The sequence below is a fragment of the Chiloscyllium plagiosum genome, unplaced genomic scaffold (assembly GCF_037043375.1).
Source record: "Chiloscyllium plagiosum isolate Xiang-an unplaced genomic scaffold, Cpla_swu_hap1 HiC_scaffold_38, whole genome shotgun sequence".
Taxonomy (NCBI): Eukaryota; Metazoa; Chordata; class Chondrichthyes; order Orectolobiformes; family Hemiscylliidae; genus Chiloscyllium; species Chiloscyllium plagiosum.
Window position 1 is genome coordinate 66,904,831 of NW_028270176.1, and position 25,774 is coordinate 66,930,604.

At 44.3% G+C, this 25,774-nt stretch overlaps 1 protein-coding gene across 1 annotated transcript in view; it reads right to left on the bottom strand.

Annotated features, from left to right (window-relative positions):
* Nucleotides 1-784: 784 nt before the first annotated feature.
* The window catches only part of LOC148139559 (putative G protein-coupled receptor 139), a 41,156-nt gene continuing 16,166 nt past the window's right edge, over nucleotides 785-25,774 (bottom strand). The window contains exon 2 of the mRNA XM_087980868.1: nucleotides 785-1,695. Within this exon, the coding sequence (XP_087836994.1) occupies nucleotides 785-1,695 (911 nt within the window). The remainder of the gene's footprint in view (nucleotides 1,696-25,774) is intronic.

Consider the following 25,774-nt stretch of genomic DNA (forward strand, 5'->3'; position numbering starts at 1 on the left):
CCCAGAGACTGGGGGTTGGTGGTGAAGCTGCGTGTGGGGGGTGGGGTGAGATGATTGAAAGATGTGGGAGGTGGGGAAATTGGTGTAGAGACGGAATTGCGGGAGGGAGACAGAGACGGCAGGAGAGAGAGAGTGAGGGTGAGGGGGAGAGAGAAGAATGGAGGCAGGTGGAGAAACTCATGTTGGGGTGTGAGAGAGAGAGGGGGAGAGTGCGGCAGAAAGAATAGTGGAGGCAGGTTGAGAAACCGGGTTGGGGGGGGGGTGTCTGAGAGGGGACCAGAGAGAGTGAAAGGGAGAGGAGGTGAGAGAGACACAGTGTGCAGAGAGAGAGAGAGAGGGAGAGAATTGAGGAGGAAGAGTGGGGGAGAGGAAATGGGGTGGTCAGGTTGGAGTAGGGGGGTGTCAGAGGGAGTTAAACCCAGCTCCTGAGCTCAGGGCGTGGTCCCCTCCCCTTCCCTGAGGACCAGGACTTGGGGTTGAGTCTGTCTCTCTCCAGCTCAGCTTCTCCAACACAAAGACACCCAACAACATCGGTCACTCTGCTGCTCGGCACGTTTTAATCAACATTTTTATTGGTTACAAATGGAAGTGATGGATACAGTCAGTGGGATGGTGCCTTTTCTCACTGGCCCCTGAGTTGTGAGAAACATTGAAATGTTTCCCTGTAACCTCGCTGTGGGATAAGGATGGACAACCCAGCGCTACCCTCAGTCTGTTACCATAGCGACAGGCTGCTCCATCGCTGAAACACTGAACTGAAATGAGAAAACCCCGGATGGATTGATTAATGAGGGAATTTGATGGATGGATGGATTTGGGTGAAGGGATATTTCAGCACATTCTTCAGCTGCTGCCTGAACTTAGTCTGGGTCACAGCATAAATCGCGGTGTTTGTGCAGCAACTGAGGAGCTGCAGCATGAAGCCCAATTCCTGCACAAAGGGATGGAGAAACACAGACTGATACCCAATCCACCACATCCGTTTCCATATAGAATACAGCATGAGCGTTGGCCATAACAGGATGAAATTGGCCGAGATCACAAACAGTAAAATGATGGATTTTTTTCGGTTTCTCATTTCAGTGTCAGACTGAGCGTCCCCATTGGTGTGAGCGCGGAGTCTCCTGCGGGCTCTGCTGGTCACTACAATGTGTCTGACGGTGAGAACATTGAGCAGCAGAATCAGGAGAAATGGGACACACGGGGTTAGAATGTGGTGGAGGGACTCGATTGTGCCCCAAACACTGGAGAATCGAACAGCTATTGTTACAAAACAAAACATGGGATTGTTCCACAGCCAATACCGAGCCGTGAGCATAAAGTACCAGGAAATGTTCTTTAAACAGCTCAGCACAGTCACTGCTCCCAGAACCACAGCCGCCGTCTTCTCACTGCAATATTTACTTTTCAGCTTCTGGCAACAAATGGCCACAAACCGATCAAAGGTGAAAGTGACGGTGAACCAGACAGAGCAGTCAGTGGCTGCATAAAGCAGGACGGCGTGGATATTACACACGGGGACGGAATCCCTCAGGATATAAAACTGTTTCCGATATACAATGGGAATGTGTCTCAGGATCAGGTCGAGGATAATGACCAGGAGATCCGCCGCTGCCATGGCCCCCAGGTAACGTCTGACACATGGAGACAATCCACAATCTTTATAAAGCAGGACGTAGATGGTCACTACGTTAACTGTGAGGAAGGAAGACAAACCCATTATCCATCAGCCTGGAGGCAAAGGGACCCGTTTGATGGGGGACCCAGTGAGATTTTTAAATGTGTTCCCTGTATTCAGCGTATTATTAAAATAATTGGAGCTGGAATAACAACTGGGAAGGTCGGTATTACTGACAGAAATATGACATAAACCTCAAGAAACCCTCCCTCCCCAAACACACAGAGACACATCCATAAGGACAGATGGTTTCCAGAACATTCCCACACACTCGATCACTGAGAGCAGACACAGGTCACTCCTTCCCAGTTCCTAATACAGAGGGTGGAAACGTTACGGTCCTGAGGGATTCTCTCCCAGTTTCCTGAAGACAAACGGAGTTTGGGAATTCCTGTATTTTGGTCTAAATTGTGGTCGATCCTGTGTCGTGGAGAAATGTAAACGCAGGGAAAACGTATTCACCCCTTTAACTGCCTGGGGCACCTTCGGAACAGTGTCTCCTTCTCCCTGGAACGGGATCTCTACCCGCGGGATCTTATCGTTTGTTCAATTCACTGACGTCCGGCCGTTCACAAACAATGTCAGGGACAGAACGTTCCGGGGAATATCAGTTATAGAATGTCGGGGAGAGAACTTTCTGGGGAATGGCAGTTATCGAATGTTTGGAACAGAGCGTTCCTTGACCTGTCCATCATCTTTCCCCCGTATCACCCCACCAACATGATGTACTGTGCAAGGACACACTGTAATATTAATGGGGTGAGAGACGGAGGGTCCATTCACAGGAATGGGAACTAAAGGCATCTCCAGATCAGCTGAAATGGTTAGATATACCACAATATCAATCCACCTCACAGAACCAGCCCAGACACCATCAACTCAGAGGAGATATCTGTTCACCGTGGAACACTGTGCAGACCAGGCCAGTGTACTGCTCAGTACAACCCAGCAATCTGCCCAGATTCATCCACTGCACTGGTCAATACAATCCAGCAATCTGTCCAGAGTGGAACACTGCACAGATCAGATCAGGGCATTGATCGATAAACCCAGACCACACCAGCATGGTGAGAAGTCCTGACCACAGCAGTGCATTGATCTATAAAACCGGACGAGATATCTGTCCAACACCGGGAGAAGTGCAGACCACAGCAGTGCATTGATCTATAATCCCGGATTAGATAGCTGTCCAACACCGGGAGCTGTGCAGATCACAGCAGTGCATTGATCTATAAACCCGGATTCGATATTTGCCCAGCACGGGGAGCTGTGCAGAACACAACAGGGCATTATCTATAAACCTCAACCAGACAGTCTGACCAGCACAGCGACCTGTGCAGTGGTCACCCGTGAATTAATCTGTAAACCAGGAGCAGTTACCCTCCCAGCATGTAGGACTGTGTACACCACCCCAGTGCATTGATCTGTAACACTGTGTTAGATACCTGCCCTGTGTGGGAAACTTGCAGCCCATGCTGGAAGTGACAGGATGTGCAGCTCCCATCCTTTTACAACTCCATCTCTCCGTTGTGCCCTGACAATGGGGTGCTGTGAGTGTGAGCATCACTGCCACAGAGATACAGAGTTGGAGGGGGAATCAGTTTAAGCAACAACAAATGGGAGGGATATGGGAAAGAGACAGAGAGGGGGATACTGCGAGACAGTGTTATGGAAGGATGTGTTCCCTGGTTTCAGAATGCAGAAATGAAAACATTTTAACAGCATCCTGTAACATAAGTGTTTCCAGGAATTGTAGGTGAACATTATATTGGTGGGAGTTCAGATGATGCAGAGTTTTTGATGAGTATTTGTTCTGCAGCTTTGTATCTGGATGTAGGGTCAGAAGAGTCTTTGACTCATTGAGCTAAATCTAACAATAATTTGTCTCAGTGCCATTTCCATTGACTGTGACAGAGGGATCATTTACACAAGGCCGAGCTAGTTTCCTGGTGCTATCTTATCGAACTCAACTCATTAACTACCCATCCTACCCCATGGTGTGCCTCTCATTCAATACCAGCCCGATTCTCCCACCCAATATGGCTGGAGGTACTCACCATCGCCCGGGTGCCCCTGGATATTCCATGATCCATGACACTGGCGCCATCTTTAAAAGGCCACTGAGCACAAGGTTGAGCTTTCTCTGTTAGGAGCTGCCCTGCACAGTTTACCCCGATCATAACAGATAAGGAGCACGGAGGTCCTGGTGGATGGGCTAGTACAGAGGGGGAACATTCTCTTCCCAGAGTGGGCCACACCACCAGAACCACCGAGCATGGTCTGAGCTCCCCACCCAGCTCAGTGCAGTATCCTGAGTCTGAAGAAATGTCCAGCAATATAGGACAAGCATCAATAACCTTCCCCGCACTGTCAGGATAAGGCTCACTGTATTCTCTCTGCTCCTTCACACTCAAAGAGTATATCTGTTACAGCACCGACCCCCGAACAAGGCTCATGGTCCACCACTCTCACTGCAGTATGCAGCACCTTCTCTCTCTCTGTCTCTCTCTGTCTCTGTCTGTCTCTCTCTCTCTCTCTCTCTCTCTTTCTCTCAACTTTACCACCACCCCCTCAATTTAATAACAATGCATGGATACAACACTGTGGACTGACTCCCTCCGGACACCTCACCATGAGGCCGTCCCCACCTACACTAACACTAACAGCAGGGTCACCCATTCCCACCATCTCTCTCCCTCCCTTTCTCCCATTCCAGGAGAAACAGCCTGGAATAGGACAGAAAGGGCCTATCCAGGTGGTGGAGTGCCCGATATCCTTTCCCTCCCCCCTCCCCCTGCCATGTGGGGAGGACCCTGGCACGAGCCGGAGAGGACCGGGACGCCTCGTGTGGAGATTCTGAAACATCCACGTCCCACCGACCGAGTAAGGAGCAATGTTCAGTGAAGGGCAATTCTCACTTTAAACCCACTGGCAGCTCCGTTTCCCCCCGGCACAACTTAGAAGCCGTGTCCCTGATGATATCTGCCTTTTGTGTTGAGCTGGTACAAATGGAATCCCCACGGTCTCGGTGGGCAGGAGGGTGGGCTCACAACACATCGTCACCACCACCTCCCAGGAAGGGAGCACGGAGACTCCCTCCTACACCTCCTCCTGTAAACAGCTCAGATACTGAAACTAATCTGTGACAGTTACTACTCTCCTCACCTGTCCTGACATCTTCAACAATCTATGCCCATATACACCCAGCGCTCTCTGTTCCTGCAGCCCCTTTATCATGGCACAGCCTGTTTTAAACTGTCATTCATTGTCTTTCCTACCAAAGTGTATCACCTCAAACTAATCTGCACTGATCCCCATCTGCCATAAACCTGAACACTACATCAACGTGTCACTGTCCTGTTAGAGTTCCACACTGTCCTCCATAGATTTCAGAGTTCTTCGAGGTTCGGTGCCATCTAGAAACATTGAGATTGTCATCGTGTCACAGCCCACATGAAACAACTGAAATCCTGCCCCACATACACGAGTGTGATCAAGTGAAATACTGATATATTCCGATGGACAAAGTCGAATAATGACATGCTGTCAATGGAGCAACAAACGTCCTGATACAAACCAGACGGAGCGAATGAAATATTGACAAAGCACAGAGCAAAAGAAACCCGGATAGGTCCCACTTACCGATATTCATCAGGGTATAATGTGATGAAGTTGAAAGTGTGTACTATACCTTCAAGAGAGAGGGAATGCTGTTCTGAACTGAGAGCTTACAAGCACCTGTGATACGAGAGGATAGAAGACCCAGAAACAATATATTGCTATCGAGCTGGAGTCGGGTAATAAGCAGTTAAGAGAAAGAGGGTCCCAGAGTTGTGAGTAGTTGATGTAAAATGTTCACTTTCAGATTGAAAAGAATAAATTGATGTTTTTTTTTATTTAAACAGTCGAATTTGGCAGATCTGTCACTCATATTTTAACAGTTTACTAGGCGAATTGAGCATTTCTTTATGTTTCATTAACGTTACTAGATGAGCTTCACGCCGTGTCCTCACCATCCCCGTGTATGTATCTGCGTGTGTCTGTGTGGGGCAGGTTTGGCAGCCTCTGTGGTGCTTAAAGTGATACAATGCCACACTCTGCTGGCCGCCACACGCCACTGCACAGGCATTGGCCGAGGATGAAAACCAACAGGGATTCATTCAGAGACGGGCAGGGAGAGGGCAGCTGCTCACAGCACCATCCAAACTGATGTCTTATGCATGGACTGATCTAAATATCCTTTAAACGTTGTAACTGCCCCTGCTTTGATCACTTCATCTGGAAGTTCATTTCACACACAAGCCAGCATCTGTCTAACATAATTACCTCTCATGACTTTCATAAATCTTTTTTCCTCACACCTTAAAAATCCGTCAGTTTTGAATCCTTAACTCTAGAGAAAAGACATCAGCCCTTTAGCTTCTCTGTAACCCTCATTATTTTATAAACCTCTGTAAAGTTACTGCTTAATCTCATATTCTTCAGTGAAAAAAGTCCCAGCCTCTTCTCATAGCTCACTCCCTCCTTTCCCAGCAACATCCAGGTTATTGTCTTCTCAATCCTCTCCAGCTTAATAATATCAACGTCAGTAATATCAAAGTGAATAGTCAAGGTATTTTCTAAGGGTATGGGGAGTCCAAAACTAGAGGACATGGGCTTAAGGTGAGAGGGGAAACATTCAAAAGTGACCTAAGGGGCAGCTTTTTCACCCAGAGGGTGGTGTGCCTATGAAATGAGCGGGCATGGTGACCAGACTGGACACAGTATGACAGAAGAGGTCTCACCAATGTCTTGTATAACCACATGACATCCCAATCCCAAGGTCTGTCCTATGAATACATGTGTGTTAAACACCTTCTTAATCACACTATGTATATGAGATGCAAATTTTAAAGAATTATACCTAACGACCTAGGTTTCTATTCTACAACACTGCCAAAGACTCTACTTTTAATTGTAAATGTCCTGCTGTTGTTTGATTTACCAAACCCAATACCTCGCATTAATCCAAACTAAACTCCATCAGCCACCCCTCAGCCCAGTGAGTGATATTACTGCCACCGCATCCTCCCCCTTCAATTTTAAAATGCCCATCGTCTCCAGGAGGCCTACACACTCCGGCTTTGATTTTCACAAAGACCCTGAGCTTGGTTTGCCTTGTATGGTTAGGGGGAGGAGGGACAGATTGCAGACACAGTCAGTGGGGAGGAGAGGCTGGACAGTAATCAGCGGCCTGGTGTCATTTCATGGTTTTAGGAAAAAGGGAAGTCACACGTGAGAGTTGGGTAAGAGTGATCGGTGTTTTGGGGTCAGAAATTAAACTCTTCCTTTGTTTCTGGTTTTCAGTAATAAATATCTATTTGAGACCCTTCCATTGTGCAGAGTGTGTCTGCAGGATTTCTTTCCTTAAAATTGCAGACTACAGATAATAGCAATTAAAGATGTTTATAGTTAATTTCGATGGTACAGCACGTACACTCAATATCCTACAGTTGAGATAAATATCTTGCATTTGTTTAATAATACAAAGTGTTGTTTGTAATTCAGTAATGGTAACCTGATTATAATAAATCCACACCAAGCTGAAAGTGGCCACTAAAATATGACCCTAAATCTGGGTATGGTAGTGTCCCTGTCTCTGAGCCAGAGCTCTGGATTTGATTCCAATTCCTGAACTTGTGTGGTAGTGTTCCTAGCTCAGGGATAGAAGGCCTGGATTCACGTTCTGCCTGTTGCAGAGCTATGTCTCAGCATATCAGGACAGTCGGATGAAATAAAAAACAGGAGAATACTGATACAGCTTTATGGGTATTGCTGAGTGATGCTAGTATCCCTACCTCAGGGCACAAAGGTCCATGCGTAAAGCTCACAGAAGTGTCTCAGGATATATCTGAACAAACTAATTAAAATGGATTTAGAATTGTGACTTGATGGAGAAGGAAGAGGTGTCAGTATTGCATTTCAGAATTTAGGCCCAGGATGACTGAAAGTACAGCCATTCGTGTTGATTGGGATCACATTTTGCAGCATTAAAGGTTTATAAAATCAAAATGGCCATGGATAGGATGAGTAGTCAGGGGTTTTTTCCAGGTTAGGGGCGTCCAAAATTAGAGGGCATTGGTGGAAAGTGAGAGGGGAAAGGTTTTGATGAGGCCTAAAGGGCACCATTTCACGCAGAGGTTGGTATGTGTATGGAATGAGCTGCCAGAGGGAGTGGTGGAGGCTGGTACAGATACAGCATCTGGGTACTGAGAGACCTGGCGAGCTTTTCCAGCAATTTCTATATTTCTTTTAAAAATGCATTCAGTTTAACATAGGTATTCTGAATAAATTAAACATTTTTAATTTTTAATGATCGCAGGGACATATAAACAGATCTTCAAATAGACCGGGACCATTTTCTGTCAAGGGTATGGCTCTGTGTATGATAGCAGCAATGATGCACCTACATGGAACAGGGAATGTGATGGAGACATAGTTTGGACAATGTACAAGGAGACCTCACATGGTTAAGTTTGGGAGAGGATGACATTACTGTGTGATTCAACTCAGAGAGGGAGAAAATGTAATCTGTCCGAGAAGGAATGACCTATTGCACTCTCTCTCCTTCATTGTTCCTCATCACAGCAATGTGTGTGAGCTAAAAAAGACCTCTACAGTCATCGTTACCATTTTTATTTTTATGGAATCCCTGCAGTGTTGGAACAGGCCCTTCGACCCAACAAGTCCATACCAACCTTCCCAACCCGTTTCCCTATATTTACTCCTGACTATTGCACATAACCTAGAAATCCCTGAACATTACGGACAATTTAGTGTGTGTGTGTGTGTGTGTGTGTGTGTGTGTCAGCATTTTTAAAAAGGGGAATATTGATTGTATATCTGCAATACCCAAACAGATTGCCATTTATCTTTCCATCATACTTTGAGTAACATTGCTCTGGATCATAAACGTGTTGTTTTAGCAGATTAAAGAACCTCGCCTGACTTGTTCCTAAAACTGACACTGTCCCAATCTGAGACCAATATCATCGGCCACATCACCAACCTGGTTGCATTTAACATTTGTTGTGAGCAGTGGAGGAGTGGGACTAAAAAAGGGATTCCATCAAGTGTTGTTCAATGTAGAGGGACACTGATCCATTAGCTGAGGAGGGGTGTCAGCAAGATGTTTCCGTGTCAGTGTTTGATCTGACACCGTGAGGCTGAGGGAGGGGAGTCAGCAGGAGGTTTCCGTGTCCGTGTTTGATCTGATACCATGAGGCTGAGGGAGGGGAGTCAGCAGGAGGTTTCCGTGTCAATGTTTGATCTGACACCTTGAGGCTGAGGGAGGGGAGTCAGCAGGAGGTTTCCGTGTCAGTGTTTGATCTGACACCGTGAAGGTGAGGGAGGGGAGTCAGCAAGAGGTTTCCGTGTTAGTGTTTGATCTGACACCGTGAGGCTGAGAGAGGTGAATCCGCAGGAGGTTTCCGTGTCAGGCTTTGATATGAACCCATGAGGTTTTGTCATGTCACATTGTTGCTTGACAGTCTGGAGGGCATCTCTCTCAATTCTGGCATTAACTCCAAGGCATTAGGAAAGAGGAGTTTGCTTCAGTATCAGAGTAAATCACTAATAGTGGTGAATATTGTCCAATCCCAGTTGTGGGATTCGCAATTTAAATGGAAGATTCTTCTTATCCAGTATGGCTTCTCCCTTATTCCTAGGATTAAAAGACGAAAATAAAAACCCGTTCAACCCCGCCCTGTTGTAACATCAAATGTTCCAAGTCATCGAGGTGCATCTTCTGCATTAGGACAAAATCCACCCTCTCTTTTTTAAGACTAGAAAGTAAGTTTTTCCTCTTGACTGGGCAATGGCTCCCCTTCATGTTCCAGGTACACCATTTAAGCATACCATTTTCCAGAACAGACTGTAGCAACACTTGAACTCGATAGAGGAAGAACTCGAATTACTTATCATTAATAAACAAAGTCTCAAAGAGCTTAAAAACTGCACAATTGAAAACTATTACAACTGACAAGCTCTCAAAACTTTCCAAAACTAAACAAATAAAAAAAACAAAAAAACGAAAAAAATCGATAGGGGAATTTAAAATTTCCACAAAGTTTTCGCTTTCTCTGCAGAGTCAGACTAGTTCATGGATCCATTAAATTCAATATGGAGAACCGTTGGGTACCAGAGGGAATACTGATTCCCGAGTTCCCTTACTCTTCTCTTGAGAGGTGTTAGACTTGGAATCAGGTGAGCACTTTGGTGACAGCGATCACAATTCTGGTATATTTATTTTAGTTATATCAAGGGATAGGTGTATACCACTGGGCAAGAGTTAGAGCTGGGGGAGAGGTAGTTACGATGCGATTAGGCCCGATTTAGGAAGCATAGGTGGGAGAAGAAAACTGAAGGGGATAGGCACATTAGAAATATGGAGCTTATTCAAGGAAAAGCTACTGTGTGTCCTCGATAGGTATGTACCTGTCAGGCAGGAATGAAGCTGAAGAGTGCGGGAGCCATAGTTTACGAAGGAAATGGAATCTCTGGTCAAGAGGAAGAAGAAGGCATATTTTAGGATGAGATGTGAAGGCTCAGTTAGGGCGCTTGAGGGTTACAAGGTAGTCAGGAAAGACCGAAAGTGAGAGCTCAGAAGAGCCAGGACAAGACATGAGAAGTTGTTGATAGAATCAGGATAAACCCTGAGGCTTTCTATAGATATTTAAGGAATAAAAGAATGACGAAAATAAGATTAGATCCAATCAAGGATATTAGTGGGAAGTTGTGTATGGAGTCAGAGGGGATAGGGGAAGCACTAACTGAATATTTTTTCAACAAAATTAACTCCAGAAAATGACAATGTTGTCGAGGAGATTACTGAGATACAGGCTAGTCGACTAGTTATGATTGAGGTTCACAAGGAGGAGGTATTAGAAATCCTGCAGAGTGTGAAAGTCTGTAAGTCCCCTGGGCCGGATTGGGTTTATCTGAGGATCCTCTGGGAAGCCAGGGAGGAGATTGCCGAGCCTTTGGCATTGATCTTTAAATCGTCACTGTCTACTGGAATAATGCCAGAAGACTGGAGGGTAGCAAATATGGTTCCCCTGTTCAAGAAGGGGAGTAGAGAAAACACTGGTAATTATAGACCAGTGAGCCTTACTTTAGTTGTTGATATAGTGTTGGAAAAGATTATAAGAGATAGGAGTTATAATCATCTAGGCAAGAATAAATTGATTAAGGATAGTCAGCACGGTTTTGTGAAGGGTAGGTCGTGCCTCACGAACCTTATTGAGTTCTTTATGAAGGTGACCAAACAGGTAGATGAGAGCAAACCGGTTGATGTGGTGTATATGGATTTCAGCAAGGTGTTCGATAAGGTCCCCCACAGTGGGCTATTGTAAAAAATGCGGAGTAATGGGATTGTGGGAGATATAGCAGTTCGGATCAGTAATTAGCTTGCTGAAAGAAGACAGAGGGCCGTGGTTGATGAGAAATGTTCATCCTGGAGTTAAGTTAGTAGTGGGTCGGTGTTGGCTCCACTGCTGTTCGTCATTTTCATAAACGACCTCGATGTGTGTAGAAGGGTGGGTTAGTAAATTTGCAAATGACACTAAAGCCGGTGGAGTTGTGGATAGTGACGAAGGATGTTATAGGTTACAGAGAGACATAGATAAACTGCAGAGCGGGGCTGAGAGGTATTAAATGAAGTTTAATGTGGACAAGTGTGTGGTGATTCATCTTGGTCGAAGTAAACGGAATGCAAAGTACTGGGATAATGGAAAGATCCTTGGTAGTGTAGATGAGCAGAGACATCTCGGTGTCCAGGCACACAGATGCTTGAAATTCGCCACCCAGGTTGACAGGGTTGTTGAGAAGGCATACAGTGTTTTAACTTTTATCAATAGATGGATCAAGTTCAGGAACCATGAAGTTATGCTATAGCTGTACAAAACTCTAGTGCGGCCGCACTTGGAGTACTGTGTACAGTTCTGGTCACTGCACTATAAAAGGATGTGGAAGGTTTGGAAAGGGTGCAGAGGAGATTTACTAGGATGTTGTCTGGTATGGAGGGAAGGTTTTACGAGGAAAGGCTGAGGGAGTTGAAGCTGTTTACGTTAGAGAGCAGAAGGTTGGGAGGTGACTTAATAGAGACATATAAGATAATCAGAGGGTTAGATAGGGTGAGCCTTTATCCAAGAATTGTGATGGCGAAGATGAGGGGGCAAAGCTTTAAATTGAGGGGTCATAGATATGGGACAGATGTCAAAGATACTTTCTTTACTCAGAGAGTAGTAAGGGTATGGAATGATTTGCCTGCAACGGTAGTTGATTCGCCAACTTTAAGTACATTTAAGTCGTCATTGGACAAGCATATGGACGTACATGGAATAGTGTAGGTGAGATGGGTTTCAGATTGGTATGACAGGTTGGCGCAACATCGAGGGCCGAAGGGCCTGTACTGCGCTGTAATGTTGTATGTTCTATATCATCAAAAGATATTTTTCTGAATCACAGCCGCCGAAACGTTCCGAAAGGACATAATCCTGGAGCCCGTGAATTAAAGGCATTGGATCTTGCCGCTGGCTTCTGGAAGCTTCCATTAGTCTTTGTTTATCCCCATAACTGTGTAACCGCACGCGGACAGGGCGAGAGCGCTATTCTGAGCCTGATCTGTGCACCGTAACCCGATGGACTGTCTCAGTCTTCACCCGTCCCTCTTCAGTTTCGAAGTGAAGGAATCGCTGCAGCCAGTTCTCAAAAAATCCTCACTGGCTGACCACCTGCTGTCTGGTCCAGCAGACCGACGACGTGAACATTCTTCATCCTGCCCCTGTTCCCAAGGTCGTCATCATGTTCAATTAAGATATGAACCTGTTTTTCAACGGTGAGCATCCTCTCTCGTGAGGAATTTATTATCGCAGACTCTGTCATGCAGTTCGGCGCTTGACATCGTCCATTTTGTTTCCAAGGCTGTCAAGTTGCTGCTCGTGTTTTTGGAGCGCGTCTGAGAGTGGTAGTGGTTCTAGCCTCTGCTGAACCCTTCTTCAATCATGGCTTCAATCAATTCACATAACTTGGTGAACTCAGTGACCAAGGCCTGGTGAGGCACTGGGTCTATGGAACGAGCAGAGTGGGTTGCAGCTGCAGCCTCAGGCAGGCTCGATGCTTCTGACGGGGGCACCACTTGTTGGGACTTACTCGATCCTTTCCCGTGTTTTATCATTTCCACCGGGATCAGTAAAGCTTCTATCACTCTTTTAGGGTTGAATTCTAAGTAAATTGGTGGGATGGAGTGGGTTAGGGAACACTTTGCCCGTGCTGTGATGCAGAGCCCAACAAAGCACACCTTCCAGATCGTTACTATCTTGGATTCCCCCTTAACATTTTATTAATATTATCATTTCGGTTTGCATTATATTCCTGGATGTTCTGGAGCGGTGTGATTTTGTATCACTGTCTACATTTTCCCCTACACTGCAAATTGCTGCCCATTCTTTTTTAGATTAGATTACTTACAGTGTAGAAACAGGCCCTTCGGCCCAACAAGTCCACACCGACCCGCCGAAGCGCAACCCACCCATACCCCTACATTTACCCCTATACCTAACACTACGGGCAATTTAGCATGGCCAATTCAGCTGACCTGCACATCTTTGGACTGTGGGAGGAAACCGGAGCACCCGGAGGAAACCCACGCAGACACGGGGAGAATGTGCAAACTCCACACAGACAGTCGCCTGAGGCGGGAATTGAACCCGGGTCTCTGGTGCTGTGAGGCAGCGGTGCTAACCACTGTGCCACCGTGCCGCCCAAATTCCTCGATAATCCTTGACTCTGTTGTTACTTCTGATACTTCTGTCTGTGCCTCAAACATATTCAATATCTCTGCCTCCAATGCTCTGCGGGGAAGAGAGTTCCAAATTCTCTCACCACTGAGAAAATAAAAGTTAACCGCAACTGTGTATGAGATTATTTTTGTCTCCTTACCTGAGAAAGGATATAACTAAATTGGAAGCAGTTCGGAGATGTTTCACTTCATGTATTCAGGGATGAGGGCCTCATATTATGAAGGCTTTAACAGGTTACTCATGGAATCAGAGGTGATCTTATTGAAACATACAAAACCTAGAGGAGAATGCAACAGATAGATACCCACTGGGTGTTTGTATAGTCCAAACTTCTTGTCATTTTTAAAGAATCTCTATAGTGTTGAAGCAGGACATTCCGTCCATCAAGTCCACATTGACCCTCAGAACTGTATCTCCCCCGGACCTGCCACCCTACTCTATCCATGTAACCCTGCATTTCCCATCACTAACCTATCTAACCTACACATCCCTGGGCACTATGGGAAATTTAGCATGGCTAATCCACTCTGAGCTGCATATCTTTGGACTGTGGGAGGAAACTGGAACACTGGTAGGAAACCCATACAGACATGGGGAGAATGTTCAAAATCCAAATAGAGGGTTGCCAGAGGTTGGAATTGAACACAGCTCTTTGGCGATGGGAGGTAGCAGTGCTAACCACAGATCCACTATGTGCATCCGTTAGTTCTCTTAGTTACTTGTGGCTGACTTAAGAAATCTGCCTGACTTGTTCCTGTCACTGAACCTCACCCAGTCTGAGACCTTTATCATCGGCCATATTACCAACCTGGTTACATTTAAAATTTGTTGTGAGCAGTGGAAAAGTTGGACTAGAAAAGGAAAGAGTGACACCCGCCATCCTCAGGCACAACTGGAGTGAGAAAAAAATCACGAAGTGGTATTTCATTCCAGTGGGAATTCACTTTCCCAGAATTTGGGGTGGCCAGATATTTATATTATACCGAGGCTGGCTTTGCCTATAGACAGGTGAATCAGAGATAATGGTGGATGGAGAGCAAAGTGCAACTGGGACCACAATGAGATGAGCCACGGCCTTATTTACTGGTGAAATAGTGTCAAAGGGCCGAATGGCCCCCTCGTGTTCCTCAGCCCTGTGTTCTGATGTTCCATTCAGCCCTTCGGACCTGCTACACAGGGGCAGATCAAGGCCACTCCGATGGTTAGGTGCAGTTGCGGAAATGTACGTGGAAATTGCAGGCTGGGCGTCATCCACAAACTCGGATATATATTGCACTCAGTTCCCTCCTTCAGACTATCAGTATAGATTGTAAATAACTCATGCCATCAGACTGATAGCTGTGGTCCTCCAGCAGATACACGTTTATCATAAAGATCCATGAATCCTGATTCTTTGATTTCTGTGTTCACCAATCATCATCCCATGTTAATACAATATCCGACGTCCTAGAGCTTCTGTTTTGTGTAAGAACTATCATTTTGTAATACTTGTGGAAAATCTCTGGAACGTTTTGCGTCTACCAGATCCCCTTTATCAAGTCCGCTTGTTACATTTTCAGGCATCTCCAGAAGTACTTTGCATGATTTTACAGGCAAAATAACATTTCCCTTTCACACACCCACACTGACTCTGCGTGAAGCTTTTCTAAACGTCCATGCTGGACAAGTTTTCCAACCTATACTAGTCGCATCTGCTTTCCTTTTACCCATATGCCTCTAAGTGTTTCCCAGTCATATGTTTGTCCAAATGATGTTAAATGTTGCAGCTGTACACGCAATCTACCACTCTTCCTCTGGCAGCCCATTCCATACCTACACCACACTCTGTGTAAAAACGTTTTCCCTTCGTCCCTTTTAAATATTCCCTCTAACACCTTAAACCCATTCCCTCTATGCTTGAACTCCCCCAGCCCGTGGAAAATCTTGGCTATTCACCCTATCCATTCCTCTCATGATTTTATAAGCTTCTACAATGTCAGCCCGCAATCTCTACGCTCCATCTGATACTAACTTCAAGAATAAACATTTAAAGATAAGCATTGCAAATTTGAAGCGATATTAAACATCACAGGTAACCAATACTCAGCCCAATCTTCATTCTGTTATTTGTTTTTCTCCATGTTACAATACTAAGGCGACATAAAACGCCTACTAGTGCCAATAAGAAGTTAAGCACCTGAATTCCTTTGTTTAAAGGGGATTTTGATCACTACAGTGAAAACGTATCTGTGGCCATATCTATATAATACCATATGGTCAACATTCTCCCTCCTCGCCTCCCTTTGACTGTGTGTGGTTGTGTCTTCTTTATCTTGCAATCAATAGAGTGAACCCCTTTCCCCCACTTGCACTTTAATTTAAACACCTTTTACAGAATCTTCTCATTCACCACTGCTAAAAGCCTGTTTGTCTTTTGCCACACCCTCCTTTCCCTGCCACCCATCCCCCAATTCTGGCAAGTGATTAAAAGACGATATTGCAATTGTATTCAGTTTTGCAGAAGTGTCACACTGGAAACGCTAACACTGTTTCTCTTTCTCTGCAGATGTTCACAGACCTGCTGAGTTTCACCAGAAATGAATAGGCACAGAAAAAAAATTCAATTCGACAAATAACTATGGACACTGGAAATAAGTGTACAAAAAATTCTGGAGATACTGGTAGCTTTATAGATTAACTGGACCTGAAAGTTTAACTCTGCATTCACTCCAGAAAGTGCTGCAACACCTTTCGCAATTTCTTCAGCAATTTCTGTTTTTGAGCAATTTCCAATGACGTATGTCAAAGATGCCAAAACATCTTGTCCAACATGGAGCGCCGTACACTGGGAACTGAACAATAGCACATAGTGCACAAGTTCATTGACTCAAAAATTGCATAAGGTTGGCATCACTGACACTACAGAGCTCTGAATCATGGTCAGGGAGAAAAACAGAGGGAAACACACTCACTTCAAATACAGAAGATGGCATTATGGAAAGGAGAAGATTCAGATTAGTACCTTAAATGGATTGAATTTATGCAAAAAAATGGAGGCGAGGCACCAAGGAAAGACTCCAGCAGAACGCGAATATGAAAATGGAAGTATTTCCACATTGGAAACCAGAGTAGGTCACTGAGTACAGGGCTGATCGGTGAATGGGTCTCGGTGTCAAATGGGGAACAGTCAGTTGAATTGAATTGTAAATAATGCAGTTAAAACTGGGTTATCATCTGATGCTGTAGAATCAACAGCAGAAGAAGCAGAGTTGTATTCAATGACAATCTGTAACATTTTGCCGACGATACTTCATCAGTCTACCATTACCATCAAGCTGATCCATGGTTCAGTGACGAGTGTGTGCGAACATGCCAGGGTCGGAATCACGTGCACCTAAACCTGATGACAACCCATTAGTGCGACCACACCTGACTGGTTTCACTCCAAACAGCAGGACTAACATCTACTACAGAGGGAGAAATGATAACAAGACTAACAAATCAGATCTAAGCTCCGTCGGCCTGTCAAATCCATGCATAAATGTCGATGGACAATTGAACAACTTTCTGGATGAGAGGACTCCACAAATATCCGCACCCTAAATAATGGAACAGCCCTGTACGTCAGTGTAAAAGATGCAGTATCTGCACCATACTTAGCCAGAAGTGTTGAGTCAATTATCCACCTCACCCTCACCATGATGCCCACAGAATCACCGATGGCAGTCTTCAACCAATTCAATTCACTGCAGGTGACATGAAACAAACAGCTGGACACTGTAGATACGACTAAGGCAGTGGGCCCTGACAACATTCCTGCAATAGGACTGAAGACTTGTGCTGCACAACAACCGTGCCCCTGGGGAAGCTGTTTCATTCCAGCTCCAACTCCGACATCTCCCTAGCAATGTGGAAAATTACTCAACTATATCCAATCCACTTAGAGGAGGATTACTGCAAAAATCTGACTCTTTACTAGTCCTTCAGTCCCATCACGACAGTTAAATTGGTGGGAGTCCTAATTTGACAGAGCTGTCAAGCAGCACAGAAATAACCAGCTCAGTGCGGTTTCCGACAGGTCCCCATGTGGAGATGGTGCTGTTGTGGAAATGTCACTGGATTACTAACCCAGACCAGGCTAATGCTCTGGCAGCTGGTGCAAATTAAAAACAATTAATAAAATATCAAGATCTAAAATCTGGTGTCAGTAATAGTGATCTTGTGTTCAATATCAGTTGTAAACTTCGATTTCCTTCCCCAATGTACTTTCAGGAAGTGAATCCCCCGTGCTTTCCTGGTCTGGCCTAAAAGTGACTCCAGACACAGAGACATGTGATAAACTCTTCAATGATCTCTGAATCGGCCAAACAAGACACTCAATTGTATCAAACTGCACTGAGGTCTTAAATGATAAACCTGTACCGAACCCCAGGCCCCAGCCTCGTTAGTAGAAAAGGGAATGGGAAACACAATCCTGTCGACCCTGCAGAGACCTCTTTCCTAACAGTTGAGAGCTTGTGACAATATTTGCAGAGCTTTCCCACACACTGCACAGAAACATTGTGACAGGAGCAGGTCATACAACACATTGAGCTTTCCCTGTGCTAGTTAATGGCCGAACATCTCCTCAGTGCAGTTTTCTCCAGACATAATCATATCCCTTAATATGTTTAAACATTGTGAAACATAAAATGAAAACTGCTGGAGTGCCTTCAGCCCATCAGTTTTGCTCCTCCATTCAATATACAGGCAGTTCTCCGATAACACGTGTTGATTAAATACAATTTGGCTGCAATGTGATTCGCGAATCTTTTTTCTATAAAGTTAATTCCCATTCACTGTGACGCGCTTCCTTGTCAGGAACCAGCTGAACAGCAAAACCCTTCCTCAGGATCCTCTCTCTGCAAAGTGTACAAACAATGTGGTTAGCTAAAACAGTAATGCAATACGCTCCGGTGGCCTTGAAACTGATCCTGAAACTGGAAATTGTAGACTACATTGAGAAAGAACTTTATTTCAAGCTGTGGAGAGAATCTTGAGGAGACCCGGAATTCCCCATCGGCATCACGTGGTTATTCAGCCCTCACGTGCTTTCCGGTGAAAGGTACAGTGCTCCAGTGAGTGACTGCAGTGTGAAAGTGTTAGATTTATAGCACTGTTCCATTACAAAATGTGATTTAAAGATTTATTTAGACTCAACTAGTGTGGTTGTTAGACCAAACTTAATTTTTGGTTTTTACTGATATTGTTGGGGGTTCGCCCCTTACCTTCTTTTTTCCATACACCCCATTATTAATATTGCACGATTTTCGACAACACAGTGTTGCACAGAAACACAGTTACTGTGTTATTGGACTGATAGCTGACCTGCTATCTTCACACCGTACTCCTGCTCTCGCCCTATCCCTTTAATTTCCAGAAATCCTTATTTATATTCAGCGCCATGACTGCCACAGCCTGATCTGGGAGAGAGTACCCCTGGTTCACCAGACTCAGAGTGCAGACATTTATTCTTACCTCAATGCAAAGCGGCCTGTCTGTACCTGATACTTCTGCCCCTTGTTTTAGACATCCGAGCCAGGGGAATTACCATCCCTGCTTTCAATCTGTCTCGCCCAATCAGAGTGTTATATATTTCACTGAGATCTCCACTCATTTTCCTAAACCGCATGGAACACAAGTCTAGACCCCCAAACTCAGATCCCATAACAAGTCTGTCATCCCAGAGATCAGTCTGGTCATCCTTTACTGCTCTCTGTCAATATCAGGTTGATATTGAGAGAACAGAGACCAAAACTGCACACAATGCTGCACAATGTTCTAGATGGAGTCTCGCCAAGGCCCTGTATAGGTGCAGTAAAATACTCTTACTCCTGTACTCAAATCCCACTGGAATTTATCTTCTTCCCTACTTGCTGCTCCTGAAATATTGCTTTCAGTGACTAGTGTACAGGGCGATCCAGATTCTTTTGAATATTCAGATTAAATTACAGTGTGGAAACAGGCCCTTCGGCCCAACAAGTCCACACCAACCCGCCGAAACGTAACCCCTACCGTTTACCCCTTAACTAACACTACGTGGCCAATTCATCTGATCTGCACATCTTTGGACTGTGGGAGGAAACCGGAGGCCCCGGGAAACCCACGCAGACACGGGAGAACATGCAAACTGCACCCAGTCAGTCGCCTGAGGCGGGAATTGAACCCGGGTCTACTGGCGCTGTGAGGCAGCAGTGCTAACCACTGTGCCACCGTGCCGCCCACTGGCTGTTCAGTTCCCCACTTGCTGGGTCTATATACACTGGTCAGCGTGCCAATGCCATTACCAGTATTGACTCCTGGATTCAGAACTCACTGCCTTACATGGATTCGGACGATGCACAGAAATAAACAAAAATGCAGCTTAAGTTCCTTTATAGAGCAACATTTTTCAACCACTCCCTTTTCAAATGATAGGCTGCCATTCTTTTGTTCCCATCAAAGTACACAGCATCTCATCTCTCCCATTGCTCTCCATCCGCCACGTATTTTACCAGTCATTTCAGTTATCTCAGTCACCTTGGAGCTTTTGTTTACATCCTCCTCACCCACTCACAAGCTGATGTTGTTTAATGCTATCAGCAAACTTGGGAATATTGCATTTGAGACACTCAACCAAATATATGATGTGTATTGGCAATAGCTGGCTCCCAAGCCACGATACTTTCTGTATACTCTGAGCCTTCCATTAAAAAAAAGTTGTTTTATTCCTACTCACTGTTTCCTGCCAGCTCTGTCCTTCGAGAACCATGTCCATGTATTAGCCCCAATCCCACAGGATTCAAACTTGCACAATAGGCTTGGGGCTTTATCAAAAATCTTTCTGAAATTCCACTCGTATTGCATTGATAGCTTCTACATAATTTTGCTAAAAGCCACTTACTCAAATATGATTCCTATTTCATGAATCTCTGTTGACTTTGTCTATGCCCATTAATTTCAGTCCGATATTTCGTCTGTACTGTTTAGTTGATAATTTAATTCTATTCCCTTTTTCTCAGCAGACTAAAGTTTTCTCGTATTGCTCGGAAGTTTTCTTTTTTGTTTTGCTTTCTTCTGTGAAGGCATAACTGATGTATTTGCCCCATAGTTCTGCTATTTTCCGGTCCTCAATTATCTGGTATCAAACTGTAGGAAAGGTGCACATTTTTCCCCTAATTTTGCCGTTGACATATTTTCAGAAAATATTACAGGTTCTGCGTAAAAAAAAAACTTTGTTAAGATATTCTTCAGAATCTTATCAATTCCTATTTTAAGGTACTCAGTGATTGGCCTTCAACAGCCATACAATCACAGAAGCAAAGACTCTGTAGTATCAGAAATACAGCACGGTCTACATTAGACACACTTCGCGACACAACAACCGTCGCCGTGAATGTTAAGGCATTTCAAGTGCACTACCGTGTATTTTCTAATTGACTTTGAGGTTACCATGACAACTCGCCTCTCAAGAAAAGCATTTCAGACCCCAACACACTCTGGGTGAAAAGCAATCCTCAAATCCTCACGAAAACGCAAACCCTTCACTTTAAAAGTGTGGCCCTTTGACTAAAAGGAACAGCTGCTGTCCATCCACACTGTCCATGCTCCTCGTAATCCTATCCTTCAGAATCGCATCCCCCTCAGCCTCCTCTCCTCCAAACTAAACAACCCAAGCTTATCCAGCCTCTCTCCATAGATTATGTGCTCCATCCCATGGAACATCCTGGTGAATCTCCTTTGCACCCCCTCCAGTGCAGTCACATCCTTCCTGTAATGTGATTCCCAGAACTACACACAGTATTCCATGTTGGCATCACCAAAGTTCCGAATAGTTCTTATAATCTGTGTCACAATGAATCAAGGTTATGTTTACAGTCCCCCATGCTTTCCCAAATTGTGTATTAACCTGTCATCACATTCAGGGATTTGTGGAGAGCACCTTCTGACCTTCCTAATGTGCTGCCATTCATTGAGTCCTCCCCCGTCTGGTTCCTTCTTCCAAAGTGCATCACCTCATATTAATCAGGGTTACATTCCATCTGCCATTGATCTTCCCAGCTGACCATTCCATCTGTATCTTCCCGTAACTTAAGGCCTTCTACCTCACTGCCAACCAACCGGCCAATCTGCGTATCAAACACAAACTTACTTATCACACTCTCCACCCCTCGTCCATATTCACAGCGACATCATTTTTGATTACCACAAATATTAAAGTTGAAAACCACACAATATCAGGTTAGAGTCCAACAGGTTTGTTCGGAGGCACTAGTTTTCGAAGCACTACTTCTCAATCAGGTGATTGCGCGCTTTGATGAAGAAACAGCACTTCGAAAGGTAGTGCCGCCGAATAAACCTGTTGGACTATAATCTGGTGTTATGCGATTTTTAGCATTGTCCACCTAGCCCAACACCAGCACCTCCGAATCACAAATAATAAGGGACACAGCACTGATCCCTGTAGTATACCATTGGACACTGGCCTCCAGTCACACAAGGAGTCAACCACCACCTTGTGTCTCTTATCACTAAACTTCATTTGGATGCAATTTGGCAAGTCACTAATGAGTCCTACCTGTTCCCTGGTCATTCTGTTCCGCTGGACACACTTGTAGAATATCTGGGAATTCTCCGTAATCTATTCCTGGCAGCAGGTTTCCATGCCCCTCTGTTAGTTAGTCCCCAAGCGTGCAGAAATTCCTCCTTATTGCAGTCTTAAATGGTCTATCCTTTATCCTGGCACTATTTCCCTTGAATTTGGATTAGGCAGCCGGAAAAAAAACATTCTGTTTATTTCCAACTTGTCAATTTTTTTGTGAATTTTCTAAATTTCACTGTGACCAACCTCTCACTCTTTGAAACTCTAGAGAACACAGGCCGAGTTTCCTCATCACGCAATCTCGCCAACTGAGGGATTAATCTGGAGAATGTCCATTGAACTTTCTCTGTGGTCAGTATATTCTTTCTCAGATTTGGTGACCAAAACTGAACTCAATATTCCAGGTACAGTACTCACCAACACTCTGTTAAACTGCTTCAACATGTCTTCATATACATATTCTGACTCCCTTAAAAGAAGGCAATCCAAACTTTAATTTACCACTTGCATATATTCCTCCAAATACCCTTCACATTCATTGCATTTACGAACTCATTATATGAGTTCTTATAGAAAGCCTTCTGATAATCTAAAATATGCCAATTGTACTGGTTCCCCATTATGTGTGCTGTAAGAATCAACTTCAAACAATTCCAAAGCTTGTCAAGTATGATTTCCCTTTCAGACATGCATACTGATTCTCTCCAATGTTGCTGTTAATTTCTATATAACGAATATCACATGCTATATAATAGACTCCAACAGTTTCCCCACAAATGTCAAGTTAATTGGTCTGCAGTTCTCCACACTATCTCTTCTTTCTTTGTAGATGCTTGGATCACTACCGTTCATCTATAACACAGTCATCGACAGTGCAAACAATACTTCTATTAGTGGTTTATTTTTGAAGATTTTGGTAAGACATACATCTGGTTTGTCAAGGTAAGCAATGCTCAATCCAGCTCCATGTTCATGTAGAGTCTTGTTACTGATATAAATTGACTTTATGTCTGTCGATCAACAAGTCCTATATGATGACGTCGTATTTTCTGGATCTTCCTCCATGAAGACAGAATCAAAGTAACTGGTTATTTGCTTGGCCATTTCCCTGTTACCCACAATAAACTCGTCTCTCCTGATTGAAGATTACCACATTTGACTATGCTTTTCTCTTTCCTTTGAAATATAGAACATAGATTTATGCAGTCTTCGTGTTCCTGTTTGTTTGCATGTATGTTCGCTTTTTGACTTCCTTACCCGTTTCATGGCCCTCCTTTCCTGGATTGTAAATTTCTGAGAATTCTCAGGATTCTTGTGTGGAATTCTTCTGAAGTCACTTCCTGTGATTAATATAATCTTTAATTTATTATGCTCATCATTGTTAACTCACTTTCTCACTCTTGGGTGTTTTACCTGAAATAAATAGACATATTTTTCAGACTTTGTAGTATTTCTATAAATCTCCTGGTCCTGACCATATATATTCAAGAACACTGCAAGAGGACAGGAAAGAAATAGCGGGGGCCCTGGTTGGTACTGTTACATCATCGGTAGCCCATGGGTGAGGTCCTGGAGGACTGGAGGGTAGTGAATGCTGTGCCGTTATTCACGAAGGGCGACAAATAAAAACCTGGGAACTATAGACCAGTAAACCTAAAATCTGTAGCAGGTAAGTTACTTGAGAAGCTTCTGCTGGAGAAGATATATATGCATTTGGAAAGACAGGGCCTTGTGAATAGGGGATTATGGATCACAAATTTTTTAGACTGCTTTGATGAAGTGACCAGTAACTTTGGCAAGGGCATGGTTGTATATATAGATTTCAGTAAGGCCTTCAATAAGTTTCCACATGGTACGCTGCTCTGGAAGGTTAGATCACATGGAATTTAGGGGGAATTGGCAAATTAGGTCCAAAATTAGCTTGATGATAGGAAGAAGAGGGTAATCGTGGAAGGATGATTGTCAGACTGGAGGCCTGTGATGAGTCGAATGCCTCAGCGGTCAGTGCTGGGACTATATATTCATATATTACACATATCTATGATTTAGATGAAAATGTACAGGCATGATTTGTAAGTTTCAAGGTGACACTAAAATAGGTGATATCGTTGACAGTGAGGGAGGTTATCAGAAATCTCAGAAATTACAGCAGGACCTTGATCAGGTGGGGAATTGGGCCGAGAAATGTCAAATGGAGTTTAATTCAGATAAGTGTAAGTTCTTGCATTTTAAAAAGTCAAATCAAGGCAGGAGCTTCATGGTGAATTGCAAGGCCTTAAGGAGTGCAGGGGAACAGAGTGACCTTGGAATTCAGGTGCACGGTTTTCTGTAAGTGGAATCCCAGGTAGACAAGGCACTGAAAAAGGCATTTGACTCACCGGCCTTCATCAGTCAGAGCACCGAGTATCGAAATTAGGGAGTTATTTTGCAGTTATACAAGATGTTGGCGAGTCCATACTTGTAGCGTCATGTTCAGTTTTGTTCACTTTACTCGAGGACGGATGTTATTAAACTGGAAAGAGTGCAGAAGAAATTTACAAGGATGTTGTCAAGACTCAATAGTCTGAGTTATAGTGAGAGGTTGAACAAGCTAGGAGTTTTTACTTTCGAATGCATGAGGCTGAGGTAGATCTGATCATGGGAGGCATGAATAGAGTCAATGCACTCATTCTTTTTTTCCCCAGGAATGGGCAATCATGGACTAAAGGGCATCAATTTCAGGTCAGAGGGAAAGAGTAAAATGGAACCTGAGGGGAAATGTCTTTTACACACAGGGTGGTATGCATATGGGATGAGCTGCCAGCAGAAGTGGTTGAGGCGGGTACGTTCACAAAATTTAAAATACATTTGGACAAATTCACAGGTAGGAAAGGATAAGAAGGATACAGGGAAATGGCAGGGAAATGGGGTTAGTGTGAATGGACATTTTGTTCGGAATGGACCAGTTTGGGCCGAATGGCCTGTCTCCGTGCTGTAAGACTATATGGGTCTAACAACCATTGCTCTCCTACTGAATGTTATAATGTATTTTCCCAATTCACTGGAGCGAACTTGACACTCTAGCCTCTGGGCTTCCATGATATTTGACCAGAATGTTCAAACATTCCACATTGAATGCAGACACCGTATAAAATACAAAATATTAATGTCACTATTCCTTCAATGCTGCTTCAGAGTAAGGTTAGTAATCAGTCCTTCCGACCACACCACAGCCAAAAGACAATAGGTGCTGGAGTAGACCATTCTGCCCTTCGAGCCTGCACCACCATTCAATATGATCATGACTGATCATCCTTAAACAGTATCACACACCAAATCCGAAATGATCTGCTCTCTAGTTTGGTTCACAACATACTCTTCAACCTACCTAATATACACTTAAGGAATTTATTTTTCACAATATTAGCAGTCACTTAGTTAACTCAGTTTCGATGCAACTTGACACCATCCATTATTATTGCAGAACCTACGAGTATTTGTTACTCATTCACAGGATGAGGTCTTCTCTGGATAACCAGCATTTACTGGCCATACCAGACGGCATTTAAGAGTCAACAGCATTGCCTTGGATCTGGAATGACATGCAGGCCAGACTAGATAAGAACAGCCGTTTCCTTCCCTAAAGGAACCAGATGAGTTTTTCCAACAATCAGGAAT